Genomic DNA, 15,683 nt, shown 5'->3' on the forward strand with positions numbered 1-15,683 from the left:
CCACCTCCACCTCCAGGCAGCCGTCGGCCTGCCCCGCCCGCATGCCCTGCACCCTGACCCAGGCCTCACCTTTTGACCCAGGCCTGACCCCACCCTGACCCACCCTTACCGTTTGTCTTCATGCCCGGCCGGTGAAGCGGGGGTCCGCTACGGTGTCGTTCAGCGACCTGACCCAGGTGGGCCGCATCGTCACCAAGGAAACGTCGTAGAAACGCCCAAACCCGGCCAGAACATTCTATTTATGTTATAATAATATACATAGTGTGGGATTTAAAGTGTCGCTGTTTTTAAACATGAACCGCAATAAACAAGCTTTGAGAGAGAAAAAAAAGAGAGTGAGTGTTACATAATAAATGAGCAAGCGAGTGTTACTTGATAACTTGCATAATAAATGCTGAATGCAGAAGAAGCGCGATTCTCGGGGGTTAAGACACGCCCTTGGAGGGTAAATTACTCAAGGATTGAGGTTGATGTCAGAGATTGCTGACGTGCACAAGATGAAGGTCTACGGCTGGATAGCAGTGGCTGTGTTGCTCGTTCAGGCTCAACAAGGTAAAGAATAAACCTACGCTGAAACTTAACAAATCACTGATGATCACTAGTGATTAGTTAATAACTTTAATTGGTGATTAAGTCATGTCTAGGAATCGGTTACCAATAAGTAATTAAAGAGGCTATGTTTAGATGAGGTAGGGGTTAGACAGTACCGAGACAGGTTATTGAGTAGCAGGTAGCATTTAGACAATACAGAGATGGGTCATTAAGGAGCAGGATGGCTCCATTCAGTCTAGATTGACCCACGCATGAGTCACCGTTCGTCAGCCGAAAGAAAGCAAGCTGTCATCATATGCAAATGTATCTGAAACATTGTTGTACTGTGCCTACTTTTCTTGGGATGTCCAATTCCAAGACCTTGTTATCCTATTATTAAAGGAATACACAAGATATCTGTAAATTGCCGTCTGCTCGTCTTACCCAGAAGTCCAAATTCATCCTTGTGTGAGTTTGCAGAGTTAGCATTTCCTTTCTCTTTGACGCTTTCATGGACATGTAGAGTTAGATGCTGTTCATGTGAGTGGAATTCACTTTTAATACCTTTCCAAAGATTGCCAATTTTTTCAGAATGGTCGCTTATTTAAAACGAGTGCCAGTAACAGTTGAGCATTTGGAATCTAGATACTGGAAATGTAGGAGTTGTGAACCTAGCCGTGCTTCTGGTGTCCACAGGGTCCCCTTCCAAGGTGCACGTGTCTGAAGGGCAAACGGTGGAGCTCAAGTGTCCTCCCGCCTCTGCACCCCCGGTCCGCTGGATGATAAAAGTGAATGGGAGCCTGGTTTCCCTGCTGGACCACAACGAGGGCGGACACTTCAGCGTTGCCGCGGACAACCGCACTCTGACGGTGCAGCGGGCGCTATCAGAGCACAGCGGCCTGTACCACTGCCAGGGTAAGAACACAGTGTACCTTAAGGTGGATCCGCCCCTTCAGGTGGACCAACCAGTCCAACCAGTAGTCACCTCTGCTGACTACTGGTGGATCCCGGTGGGCCTGGCACTGGGCGCGGCCCTGGTCATTCTGATTCATAGGAAGCACCGTTCCAGGGAAACACTTCAAAACCACAGGAACGACCCTACACCCGACCTCGTAGTGACCTCTGACCCGACCTCTGAAGGGGTGTACGAAGAGATCCCGGACCAAGGCGACGTCCTGCGACGGGAATCAGGCGGTGCAGCCGTTTATCATCTGGCCTATGCCCCGCCCCACGGTAACCACCCCTACGCCAATGTGGATGAACAATGGTCCATGGAGCGCTAGCCCGCAGTGCTAGGAAACTACGCTAGCCCACGCTGCTCTCCTATTGGAGGGAATTCTGACCAGTCACAACCCTCCTGTTGTAATGTTTATCTTATTTCATCAATTAATATAATGTTCTGAATAAAATGTTATTTTAAATCTTTTTTATACATATTATATTTATATCTATATATATAAATCGATATAGATATATTGAAATAGGGATGTAGAGCTATCCATACAGCTCTGTAAAATCACCTTCACTTCATACTCATAGTGCTCGTCCTTGCCCTGTCCGCGCAGCAGGTAGCGAGGAACGTTCACCTGTAGGGGCCCCTGCTGGGCGGGGGGGCCGCTGGGGGCCGCGGGGGACACACACTGCCATGATGTCATCATGAGAGGAGAGAGAGAGACACACAGAGAGAGAGACAGAGAGATGGCACAGAAGGGAGGTATAGAGAAGGGAAGCAGTTTCTTATAAACTAACAAGAATTCATCACAAGAGTAATTCAGTTGATATTGATCACAAATAAATGGTTTTACTTTGATGCGGAGATGGAAATGAAAGACATGTCTAAATCCAGAGTCAACGAGTCATCTTTATTGAAGAATTCATTGCATAAATAAATGTTATACTTTAAAGAATTCACTATGTATATAAATTATACTTATTTAATTATTCATTTCATATATAAATGTTATACTTTAGTCAGGAATTCATTACATATATAAATTGTATACTTTATTAAATTATTCGTTATAAGTATGATAATTGTATAATATTGTACTTGATCATATTATAATATTATTTAACGCAGCATTTGAATCCCTTTCTCCACATAGAACCCTAGAATCAGGATATTAGAATAAAATCTGAAGGCCTTGGTGGATATTACAAATAGCCAACCTTCGTTTTTAAGACCTCAAAGACATTATAGAGGGTGGATTCAGCTGATTAATACGCTGAATAATAGGATTAGATCAATACAATTCCCTTATGAGACCCAGTATCTTCACCATCCCTAATACAATGACGTCACGTCCTGTGCATTAGAGAGATACCCATAACATCACTTCCTGTTGCTCAACAGGTAGAAAGAGAGGGTGATGATAACGAACAGGGCTTTGTTCTCTGGAGGCTGTCATGCCTCAGTGGCTGATGAGCGCCACCACCCTGAGAGCTGCCCTGAGGCGGTGCAGTCCTCCGTCAGGTCCTCACTGTCAGGAGCACAGCTGCTCCACCAGCACCCGGACATCCGCCGTGCGTCCAAACCTCAAAGGACTCCGGGGGTCCGGGATCTAGAGGGCCTTCTCCTGCACCGTTCACCACCTCCAGGCAGCCGTCGGCACCGCCCCGCACGCACGCCCCGCCCGCACGCCCTGCACCCGAGCCCGCGGCCACACCGCCCCCCCCCCCCCCCCCCTCCCCCCTCTCGTTACTGTTTCCTTTTGTCTTCAGGCCTCTCTCTTTCACACAGAGCTTGCGTTGTGTTGTTGACGGATGTCACAATCTCTGTGTTCGTCAATCTACTTATTGAGAAACCAATACACACATTTTGATTCAAAGAAATTCTCTCTCTCTCTCTCTCTCTCTCTCCCCACATCTCTCTCTCTCTCTCTCTCTCTCTCTCTCTCTCTCGCTACATCTCTCTCTCTCTCTCTCTCTCTCTCCCCACATCTCTCTCTCTCTCTCTCTCCCCACATCTCTCTCTCTCTCTCTCTCTCTCTCTCTCTCTCTCTCTCTCTCTCTCTCTCTCTCTCTCTCTCTCTCTCCCCCCACATCTCTCTCTCTCTCTCTCTCTCTCTCTCCCCACATCTCTCTCTCTCTCTCTCTCTCTCTCTCTCTCTCTCTCTCTCTCTCTCTCTCTCCCCACATCTCTCTCTCTCTCTCTCTCTCTCTCTCTCTCTCTCTCTCTCTCTCTCTCTCTCTCTCTCCCTCTCTCTCTCAGGGATGGGTGAGAGTAACTGTGCGTGGAACAGGAAGTCCGTCCTCCACAGAGACTCCATGCTGGCGGCGGCGGTCATCTACCAAGGTGAGCACAGAACCACTAGAGTCCTCCTCTGGTCAGCGCCAGACCAGGAGGATCCTTCCTGGTCTGGGACTAGTCCAGGGGAGTATCAGAGGCAGTATTATGGGATGGAATCCTGTCAGGTCTGGTGTGAGCTGTAGGTCTATTTTAAGAAGAGGTAGTGACTGTTTCCGCGGTAGACGAGTTGCAGAATGTGTCCACTTCCTGTTTGGTGTCTTCTCTCCCTCTGATATTACCCTCCTCACCGACACTGTTTTTAGACTCTAACTTTAAATGTTGATCTGGTTGGACCCGTCCCCAGAGATGTACGGCCACCCAGACGGCGGCGTCCCCGCCACCTTCCACGTCCTCTACATGATTGGCTGGAAGCCTCACGAGTCCCAGGTAAACAGGATGTGACCTCAGCACAGTGTTGTGCGTGGTGTTCGGTTTGCGGTACCAGCGTGTTTCCTTTTGTCTTCAGGCCCGGCCGGCCAAGCGAGGGTCCGCTACGGTGTCGTTCAGCGACCTGACCCAGGTGGGCCGCACCGTCACCAAGGAGACGCCGTAGAGACGCCGGACCCCGGCCAGAACATTCTATTCATGTTATAATAATGTACATAGTGTGGGATTTAAAGTGTTGGCCTTTTTAAAGATGAACCCCAATAAACAAGCTTTGAGAGAGAAAAATGATTGAGTGTTTTTTAGCATAACATTAACATTACAGAATGATGTATTTATACTATGAATTATGCTTATAATAAATGCGTTTATATTGTGTTTATGTTGTGGACATGATGTCGATTGCATAATTCTGCTGAAAGCAGAAGAAGCGTGATTCTCGGGGGTTAAGGCACGCCCTTGTAGGCTAAGTTCCTCAAGCATTGAGGTTGATGTCATTGATTGCTGCGTTTCTCACGATGAAGGTCTATGGCTGGATAGCAGTGGCTGGGTGGCTCGTTCAGGCTCAACAAGGTAAAGAAACGCACTACTCTGAAACTTAAAGGGGACATATTATACCACCAGGTGTGATTTGCCTTACAAGCCGTTTCGAAAATCTGCCCCATATGACATCACTAGTGGACGTGTCCACCTAGATCTCCAAGGAAAGATGAGCAACGTTTACCACTGGGTAGACTGATCTATCCACTACTTTTCTTGGATTGTACAATTCTAAGACCTTGTGATCCTATTATTAAAGATCCCATGGCATTTTCTAACATTAATATGAGTAGTACCCCTAGCCTACCTTTGCTCCCCCAGTAACTAGAAATTTAGTTGAGTGTAAAACGAGCACTAGGCATTCTGCTCCGCCTTTGAAAAGACAAAGCTCAGACGCGTCCTTTTGGAAATGTCCCAGTATGTCGGGTTCACAGAGCGCTTGGACACCAGGTTCTCTCTTCCGACGGAAAGTCCTTTTATTTGAGTCCAACAAAGTCCAACAAAACACAAGTCAATAAATGTAAATTATGACTCCGCTCAAAGCGGTCACAGGGTGCGTTCAAGGCGATCTCTGGCGGCGATCGCCCCTGTCTCTCCGCTCCCGATCCTTCCTGGATTCCTCTTTTTACTACAAAACTAAGCAGGCACATAAGTTACAAACACTCCCTGATTGGCCTGAGTGCTGACACCTGCTCGCACTCAGGTCCAATCCCCCCACAGCCAATCCGGTGCGCTCCCAACCTGCCCATACTCCCCCTGCAGGCCAGACGTCGCACGTCCCCCCACAGTCGTCATATGGGGAGATGCCACCTCCCCTTTCTCTGACTTGCCAGCCAAGAGAATTTGGCCCACCAATGAGATACGACCGTGTGAGCGCCACATGTGTGTGTGTGTTTGTGTGATTACATACACGCACACACACACACACACTGTAACGCAAGTGTTGTACACTTCTTTGTTATTTGGATAACCGTTCTGCTGTTGGTGTTATGGCGCATAACACGTCAGTTCTTTGACGTCTCTGGTATTTCCACAACAAAACTGTGGTATGGGTTACCTCAGCCATGGTTGAGAAGGAATTGGGGGAAAGGAACTTTGGCTTTGACTCCCTGAAGTACATGAACTGCGACATGGAGGATAAAGGGATTGTTTCTCGCTAATGTCTCTCGCTTGAGCCCCGCTTCCCGCTGCCCGGGATAATATCATCTGGAGGCGCACACAGCTTTTGGCCATGATAATATGCATGATATGATATAGATATATATTATTTAGATATAGAGCTCCAGGACTCCCGCCGGAGCACCCCGGAGTGTTCTAGAATATTAACAGAACCCGGCCAAAGGCTGTGTGCGCCTCGCCATTGCGATACATCCACTGTAAACAGAGCGCATGGGACCGTGGCCACAAGCTGCTCAGGGCCGAAACCCCACCCTCCTCCTTGACCCGCCTCTCTCCTCCTCATATGCATTAAAGCTACAGACACCAAAACTCTGTGTTTAGGGAAAGCTCAATGTGCGACTGGCTCGTAGTGGCTGTAATTCTACACCACAGCTGAATTTCGGGAACGTCTTCAAATACTGTGTTAGGGGCCCACTAATATCTATATCAAAGCATCCATAAAGTAGCATGCCATGGGACCTTTAAAGGAACACACAAGATATCTGTAAATTTCCGTCTCCTTGTCATACCCAGATCAGACGAGTTGTTTCATTCCAAATTCATCCTTGTGTGAGTTAGGGTTACCTTTCTCTTAGCTGCTTCAATGGACTTGTAGAGTTAGATGCTGTTCATGTGAGGGGAATTCACTTTTAATACCTTTCCAAAGATTCCCAATGTTTTCAGATTGGTCCCTTATTTAAAACGAGTGCCAGTAACAGTTGAGCATTTGGAATCTAGATACTGGAAATGTAGGAGGTGTGAACCTAGCTGCGTCTCTGGTGTCCACAGGGTCCCATCCCGAGGTGCACGTGTCTGAAGGGGAGACGGTGGAGCTCAAGTGTCTTCATGTCCCTCCACTCCCGGTCCGGTGGCAAAGATTCAAGGGAGGGACCCTGATCTCCCTACTGGACCACAACGAGGACGGACACTTCAGCCTGGCCGCGGACAACCGCTCTCTGACGGTGCAGCGGGCGCAAAAAGAGCACAGCGGCCAGTACTTCTGCCACAGTAAGAAAGCAGTGTACCTCACGGTGGATACGCCCCTTCAGGAGGACCAACCAGGATCCTCGGAGGAAGATGAGGCGGAGGATACGACCACACCAGTACTGGGATCTGCTCACTACTGGAGGATCCCGGTGGGCGTGGCGGTGGGCATGGCACTGGGCCTGGCACTGGGCGCGGCCCTGGTCCTTCTGATTCATAGGAAGCATCGTTTCAGGAAAACGCTTCAGAACCACAGGAGCGACCCTACACCCGACCCCGTCATGACCTCTGACCCGACCTCTGACGGGCTGTATGAAGAGATCCCGGACCAAGGCGACGTCCTGCGACGGGAATCAGGCGGTGCAGCCGTTTATCAGCTGGCCTATGCCCTGCCCCACGGTAACCAGCTCTACGCCACTGTTAATAAACCCAGGAGCGCTAGCCCGCAGCGCTAGGAAACTATGCTAGCCTCTGCTGCTCTCTATTGGAGAGAATTCTGACCAATCACATCCCTCCTGTGGGGAAAATTATAATGTTGTAATGTTTCAGATATCTGGCATTTTGTGTGGGTGATTATGAGTGACTTTCATCAATTAATATAATGTTCTGAATAAATGTTCTGTAACCGAAGAAAAATACACAACTTGTGGTGACCTGGAATGTTGCGGTAACCAATTTATATGTTTCTACGGTAACCGACTGATATGTTGCTAGGGTAACCAATTAATATGTTGCTACGGTACAAGACAAATATATTCCTGCATCAACAAACTAATATGTTGCTAGGGTAACCAACTAATATGTTGCTATGGTAAGTGACCTCACCTGGCCAGTCAGAAAGGCTTGGTGCAGTACTGTGTGTCCACAACCGGTGGTGCTGTCCCTGTAATTAGAACTCAGTAGATTGTTTACACACTAAATTCCATCTTAGCTTAGTTCAATGTAGGCTTAAGTCATATCTTAAAACTTACACCTCCTATTGAGTAGGTGTAAAGTCCGCTGTTTGGCATGGCTTTTCATTTCGATCGGTTACAAAATTTACTTCAAAATGAAGAAAATTAGGGAGAATATGGTTTACGGAGACATTGCGTTCTTCGTGATAGGTTTAATCCACTAGATATGTACGACGACGTTGATTTGGTTTAATGTAAGTGTGATATCCACGTAGATACTTTAGAACTCGTCTAATAAGTTTAAGACCACACATGGATACTTTAGAACCGGTTTAAATGTAAGTGTGACATCGACATGGATAATGTAGAACTGGTTTAATCAACTCCTAGTGACCTCGTCTCTCGTTGATCATCCTCTCATCTCGGTTCCCAAAGAGTTTTTTCGGAGGGAACTCCAGAGCAGCGAGCTGCAGGTCAAAACACAACACAAACACAACACTCAGTACTCAGAGCAGCGAGCTGCAGGTCATCAGACACAACACAATCACAACACTCAGTACTCAGAGCAGAGAGCTGCAGGTCAAAACACAACACAAACACAACACTCAGTACTCAGAGCAGAGAGCTGCAGGTCATCAGACACAACACAAACACAACACTCAGTACTCAGAGCAGAGAGCCGCAGGCCGTCAAGGCAATGCAAGGGAACTTTATTTACTTAGCACTTTTCTACAAGAGGCAGACTCAAAGTGCATCACATACAATCAACACATCTGTGAGAGTGATGTTGGACCCTCACCTCCGGGTATTTCATCCTGAGGCTCCGATGCATCTCCCGGAAACGGCTGTACCTCCTGAAGACCGTCCATGTCTTGTCCCACACAGAGATCTACGATTATAGAATAGGGATCATAGGATCTACATTTTTAGGGTCTAGGATTATAGGATCTAGGACAATAGGACCATAGGTTCTAGATTTATAGGATCTAGGATTATAGGATCTAGGACAATAGGATCTAGATCTATAGGGTCATAGGATCTAGGATTATAGGATCTAGGATTATAGGATCATAGAATCTAGGATTATAGGATCATGGATCATAGGATCTAGGATTATAATTTTAGTAGGTCAGTTTCCAGGTCAAAGTTCTCCTTTGTTAATTTCTAAAGGACTTTGTTGATGTGATTGTAGCCCGAGGAGACAGGAGTGAATTCATGGAGGTATTTATAAGGTTTGTAATGCTGCTCTCTTTGACCTTGCTATGCATTAGTGTTTGTGATGTCATTTGTCATTGTTACGGCGGTGTGAAAGCTGGGTCATGGATCTGGGCGGTGACACCGTAGGTAAAACACCTGTTCACCTCAGGGAGGTAGAGAGGTTGATGGCTCGCCGTATCGCTGACCGAAGCTTCTTTTTGATCGCTTTCATTTTAACTTTGTGCACGTACAAATCAGTTTATACTTATAGTTAATAAAAGTTAGTTAAACATATTTTGGGCTCTCAAATAATCTCTTTCGGAAGGGCGTCAGGAAACAGGACAGGAAACCAGAACCGACCCCATCCACTCTGTGGGTTTTAGCCTGTTTGCTGTCGGCGATACGATGCCAATATAGCTCTTTATATTGATACTCTGGGAGACCTGTTTAAAATAATGTATTCATATATGTATACATCTATACCTTCATAGATACATAGATGTTTATCTATACATATAAATCTATAGATATATCGAAATAGGGATGTAGAGCTATCCATACAGCTCTGTAAACTAACCTTCACTTCATACTCATAGTGCTCGTCCTTGCCTTGTCCGCGCAGCAGGTAGCGAGGAACGTTCACCTGTAGGGGCCCCTGCTGGGCGGGGGGGGCGCTGGGGGCCCCGGGGGACACACACTGCCATGATGTCATCATGAGAGGAGAGAGACAGAGAGAGAGACGGCACAGAAGGGAGGTATAGAGAAGGGAAGCAGTTTCTTATAAACTAACAAGAATTCATCACAAGAGTAATTCAGTTGATTACATATTGATCACAAATAAATGGTTTTACTTTGATGAGGAGATGTGAATGAAAGACATGTCTAAATCCAGAGTCAACGAGTCATCTTTACTGAAGAATTCATTGCACAAATAAATGTTATACTTTAAAGAATTCACTACGTATATAAATGTGATACTTTTTTAATTATTCATTTCATATATAAATGTTATACTTTAGTCAGGAATACATTACATATATAAATTGTATACTTTATTAAATTATTCGTTATAAGTATGATAATTGTATAATATTGTACTTGATCATATTATAATATTATTTAACGCAGCATTGGAATCCCTTTCTCCACATAGAACCCTAGAATCAGGATATTAGAATAAAATCTGAAGGCCTTGGTGGATAGTACAAATAGCCAACCTTCGTTTTTAAGACCTCAAAGACATTATAGAGGGTGGATTCAGCTGATTAATACGCTGAATAAACATGATTAGATGAATAAAATTCCCTTATGAGACCCAGTATCTTCACCGTCCCTAACACGATGACGTCACGTCCTGTGCATTAGAGAGATACCCATAACATCACTTCCTGTTGCTCAACAGGTAGAAAGAGATGGTGATGATAACGAACAGCGCTTTGTTCTCTGGGAGCTGTCGTGCCTCAGTGGCCGATGAGCGCCACCCCCCTGAGTGCTGCCCTGAGGCGGTGCAGTCCTCCGTCAGGACCACGGCTGCTCCACCAGCACCCGGGCGTCCGCCGTCCAAACCTCAAAGGACTCCGGGGGTCCGGGACCTAGAGGGCCGTGGGGGCCTTCTCCTGCACCGAACACCACCTCCACCTCCAGGCAGCCGTTGGCCCTGCCCCGCCTGCACGCCCTGCACCCGGGCCCGCGGCCGCACCCCCCCCCCCCCTCTCGTTACTGGGGCTGCACCAGCGTGTTTCCTTTTGTCTTCAGGCCCGGCAGGTGAAGCGGGGGTCCACTACGGTGTCGTTCAGCAACCTCACCGGCCGCACCGTCACCAAGGAGACGCCGCAGAGACGCCGAAACCCGGCCAGAACATTCTATTTATGTTATAATAATGTACATAGTGTGGGATTTAAAGTGTTGGCCTTTTTAAAGATGAACCGCAATTAACAAGCTTTGAGAGAGAAAGAATAGTGTTGTTTTAGGATTTGGGAACATCAACATTGTAGAATGAGATATTTAAATTCTGAAATGTGCTTATAACACATGCCTCCTCCTGTTTGTGTATATTGTTGACATGATGTAGATGTTCATATATATATGATATACTTACACAATGAAAAAGTTTTTTTCTGCTGAAAGCAGAAGAAGCGTGATTCTCGGGGGTTAAGACGCGCCCTTGGAGGGTAAATTACTCAACGTTTGAGATTGATGTCAGAGATTTCTGAGGTGCACAAGATGAAGGTCTACGGCTGGATGGCAGTGGCTGGGTGGCTCGTTCAGGCTCAACAAGGTAAAGAATAGCCCTACGCTGAAACTTAACAAATCACTGATGATCACTAGTGATTAGTTCATAACTTTAATTAGTGATTAAAGTCATGTCTAGGAATCGGTAACCAATAACTAATTAAAGGGGCTATGTTTAGAGAAGGTAGGGGTTAGACAGTAGAGAGACGGTTCATTAAGGAGCAGGATAGCTTCATTCAGTCTAGATTGACCCACGCATACGTCACCGTTCGTCAGCCGAAAGAAAGCAAGTGGTCATCATATGCAAATGTATCTGGAACATTGTTGTTGTTTACATAAACTTTGAGCCTTTTAGATTACTAATTAAAATGAGTGCCATTAAGAGTTGAGCATTTGGAATCTAGATACTGGAAATGTAGGAGGTGTGAACCTAGCCGTTTCTCTGGTGTGCACAGGGTCCCCTCTCGATGTGCACGTGTCTGAAGGGAAGACGGTGGAGCTCAAGTGTCTTCACGTCTCTCCACTCCCAGTCCGCTTGGAGAGATACCAGAATGGGAACCTGGTCTCCCTGCTGGACCACAACGAGGACGGACACTTCAGCCTGGCTGCGGACAACTGCTCTCTGAGGGTGCAGCGGGCGCTAGCAGAGCACAGCGGCCTGTACCACTGCCAGGGTAAGAACACAGTGTACCTTAAGGTGGATCCGCCCCTTCAGGAGGACCAACCAGGAGCCTCGGAGGAAGATGAGGCGGAGGATACGACCACCCCGTTACTGGGATCTGCTCGCTACTGGAGGATCCGGGTGGGCGTGGCCGTGGCGGTAGGCGTGGCGGTGGGCGTGGCACTGGAAGCTACCTTGGTCCTTCTGAATCAAAGGAAGAACCGTTCCAGGAAAACGCTTCGGAACCACAGGAGCGACCCTACACCCGACCCCGTCGTGACCTCTGACCCGACCTCTGACGGGGTGTATGACGAGGGCCCGGACCAAGGCGACGTCCTGCGACGGTAATCAGGCGGAGGAAACGTTTACCAGCTGGCCTATGCCCCGCCCCTCGGTAACCACCCCTACGCCACTGTTGATAAACCCAGGAGCGCTAGCCCGCAGCGCTAGGAAACTACGCTAGCCACTGCTGCTCTATTGGAGGGAATTCTTATTGAAACGTGACTGTATACAACCGTCAGACCTTAATGTTGTCTAATAAAAAATACCATCTATCCATACTGTTACAAAACATAACTTTCCTACTGTCTTGTCTTTCCTGAACAAGTGCATTTCCTGTTAATGTAAATCAGAAATAATGAAAGTGCATTTTCTGCAACCAAAATCAATAATTACTCAAACTCCCCCCCCCCTTTTTTTTCTCTTTCCCCCAAAGTTCATACTGCAAAGTCTCTTGAACCAGATTTTTCCCCCAAAACAGCCCCACATTCCCTGTTCACCAGTTCAGTGTGACTGGAGGCTTGCCCACTGCCAGAACGAGTGACGACCTCAGTCAATTGTGGTCGTGTGGGAGTGTATTGTGTCGCCGCACCCTGTGTGTCCCCAGTGTCAGTATCAGTGACCTCTGGAGTCACCTGGTCAGAACTTTCACTGACAGGCGTAGACTGCAGGTGGCATCTGTTCCTCCTGTAGCGCTCACCTTGTGCTGTGCTGGAGCTAGAGCTACGGACAAAAGCAGGCGTTGTCCACTGTTTCTGTCCATCCAGTTTCATTAATGTGGAGTCCCCCGGGCTCAGGGGTGGTAAGATCTTGACTCCATTTTTGCGGTTGTAGAAATAGGCCTGCCGCTGCTTGGCTGCAGTGTCAGCCTGCCTGATCCCATCCTCGTTGGGCCAGTTAGCTCCCAGATTGTCCTGCAAGATGGGCAAGTTGGTCCTAATTTTCCTGCCCATCAACAGTGCTGCTGGACTGATTCCTGTTGATGAGGTAGGTGGGGCTCTGTTTGCATTAGGGCCAGGAGGGGCTCGTTCGGTCTCAATATAGATTGAGCTATCTGAACTGCCCTCTCTGCCTGCCCGTTACTCTGGGGGTAGTGAGGGCTGGATGTGATATGTACAAAATCATAGTCCTCACTAAACTCCCTGATCTCTGCTGAAGCTAGCTGGGGCCCATTATCACTCACTATCACTTCGGGGATACCGAAAAGTGCAAACATGGCTTTCAGCTTAGCTACAACCTAGTAGGTAGTAGTTGTAGGCAGATTCAACAATTCTAGATATCTGGAGTAATAATCTGACACTACTTGTAGTTGTGCTTCTCGTACTCGCACAGATCTATAGCAATTTTCTGCCATGGCCTGGATGGGAGCTCACTGGGCATTAATGGCTCCTTTCTCTGAGTGTTTTTGTTCTCTCTACAGAATGTACACTGCTATACTGTTCTAGTTATCTCCTCAGCTATTCCAGGCCACCATAACGATTGGTAGGCTCTTTCCCTGCACTTCACTAGGCCTTGGTGACCATCATGAATTATTTTTAGTATGACTTCTCTCACTTCAGTGGGAATGACGATGCGTTGGCCTCTAGTGACTAAACCTTATACCTCTGATAGCTCTCCTCTCACTTTGTAGAAGTCTTTAACTGCCTCCGGCACCTTACCTTCAAAATCGATCCACCCACTTCTAATGAAACCTTTGACTGTCTGGAGCTGCATTTCTTTTGCAGTGTGCTGTCTTAGCTCTGCCATTCGGTGTGGTGTGGCTGGGACCTGGTCCATAACAGCCTCAATGTGTGCTGTTACCTCCTCATGACAATCCCCATCCCCCTGCAACCTACATACAGTGGGTTAGTGTGAAGCCCCACCACACGATACGTTGGATGACCTAATGAGTCATACGTAAGTGATTCTCTGGGTCGTCTTTCCCTCTGTGAACGACGTGGTTGCATGTCAGTGAGTTCTGGCTCCCGGTGGCCAGAACAGTCTGCAGCTGGAACTGTCTGTGGCACCTCTTCAGTGTCAACTCTAGCAATGTCATCGCGTTGTCCTGCTCACTACGGTGAGGGTTTCGTATAATTCTGTTAGTTAATTAAGGGCGCCACCAGAGGGCGCCCCCGACACACCCCGATTATTATTTTTTTCTCGCTCAATGGGCCCCTGACGCCGTCTGGGCCTCGGTGCAGTGCACCGGTTGCACCGTCGATATTTAGGCAACTAGTTTTAGAGTTTGCAATGCTCGTGTATTTTTGTAGTTTTCAGAATAAACGGTTCTCAAACTCTCTGCCTTGATCATGATGTATTTTAGCAGGAAAACCATATTTCAGGGCAAAACCGTTAAATCGTGTCTGCTGCCGTTTTGCCTGATTTGTTACGGGTTGGGCACGCTTGGGCAAACTTGTTAAATTTGTCAATAATTACCAAAATATATTCATACCCTCCCCTGCTTTCTCAAAGTGAAGATTGTCAGAGATGATCTCAAATGGTGCTGTAGCAGGTATATGACACATGGGAGCTCGGGTATGGACTGCAGGTTTCTTTTGATAGTTACATTTACACACTTTTGTAATGAAAAACTTGATGTCCTCCTGCATCCCAGGCCAATAAAACCTCTGTCTAGCCAGGTGTAAGACCCGTTCCACCCCCAGGTGACCCATTTCACTGTGAAGATATATGTAAACCAACTGTACACTTCAGGAAGCCCAATTTGACTACATGATGCCGTCTTGCGTTTTAACAAACCCTCGGGAGAAACATAGTATTTTCCACTCATGTAACAGTTGTTTACCTTTCATCTTGTCTGGTTTCTCTCCAGACATTTTCAGCTGTGTCTTGCAGCAGCGCTTTCAGTAGCTCTTGCTGTGTTTCTTTATGTCTGACTGGGTATCGGCAGCTATTTCTTGTATATGTGGGCTGCAGGTAATGGCTGAGATCCAGTCCACACCATGCTCTTCCTGATTTTCAACTGCATTGAATATCGAACCTAGCACCTCGGGGCCACACTGCCCTGTGCATTCACACATTAATGCATCCATACTCACATGTGCTCGGGACAGGAAGTCTGCGTCCGTGTTCACTTTCCCCGGACGGTAGGCCTACTTTAATGTCAGGTTAAAGTCAGCTCGGACACCCAGCGATGTCCTGTTGCGTTTAGTTTAGCTGTGCTCAGGACATAAGTAACAGGGTTATTATCGCTGTATACATTTACAGAGGGAGCATAAAACAAATAGTCTCTAAACCTGTCTGTAACCGCCCACTTGAGTGCTAAAAACTCCAGTTTTCCTGAATATAGTCTGTAGTTTTTTTCTGCTAGTGTCAATGTCCGTGAGCCATAGCCGATGACTCTCAGTTTGCCTTCATGTCTCTATGATAAAGGACTTCTCCCGACCCAGTCCCTCCTCTGAAGCGTCAACATGCAAAATATATGGATCCTTAAATCTTGGATATGCCATTACAGATGGGTTTGTCAAGACATCAACAAGATAGTGCAATGCTTTTTGGTGTGAGTCAGTCCACTCTATTTTCTGATTTGGAGGGGCTT

The 15,683-nt window shown here is 47.2% G+C and overlaps 2 protein-coding genes across 5 annotated transcripts in view; both read left to right on the forward strand.

Annotated features, from left to right (window-relative positions):
* The first annotated feature begins 434 nt into the window (after positions 1–434).
* LOC115540034 (arginine-hydroxylase NDUFAF5, mitochondrial) lies at positions 435–4,485 on the forward strand. Of its 2 annotated transcripts, none has more exons than XM_030351004.1 (5): positions 435–552; positions 1,228–1,764; positions 3,743–3,826; positions 4,125–4,207; positions 4,287–4,485. In XM_030351004.1, the coding sequence occupies exons 1-5, from the start codon at positions 471–473 to the stop codon at positions 4,371–4,373; spliced, it is 873 nt and encodes a 290-aa protein (XP_030206864.1). In that variant the 5' UTR covers positions 435–470; the 3' UTR covers positions 4,374–4,485. The 2 variants fall into 2 exon arrangements, with proteins under 2 accessions (XP_030206864.1, XP_030206865.1); XM_030351005.1 differs by having other exon boundaries at positions 1,228–1,446.
* A 96-nt stretch (positions 4,486–4,581) lies between these two features.
* The window catches only part of LOC115540038 (uncharacterized), a 62,896-nt gene continuing 51,794 nt past the window's right edge, over positions 4,582–15,683 (forward strand). The window contains exons 1-2 of one of the 3 annotated variants that reach the window (XM_030351014.1): positions 4,582–4,777; positions 11,664–11,882. In XM_030351014.1, coding sequence (XP_030206874.1) covers positions 4,696–4,777; positions 11,664–11,882 — 301 coding nt within the window. In that variant the 5' untranslated portion in view covers positions 4,582–4,695. Of the gene's footprint in view, positions 4,778–6,691; positions 8,468–10,942; positions 11,255–11,663; positions 11,883–15,683 lie in introns of those variants that run through there. The other 2 variants (XM_030351013.1, XM_030351015.1) reach the window with 2 other exon arrangements.

Source organism: Gadus morhua, chromosome 3 (assembly GCF_902167405.1).
Source record: "Gadus morhua chromosome 3, gadMor3.0, whole genome shotgun sequence".
NCBI classification, from domain to species: domain Eukaryota; kingdom Metazoa; phylum Chordata; class Actinopteri; order Gadiformes; family Gadidae; genus Gadus; species Gadus morhua.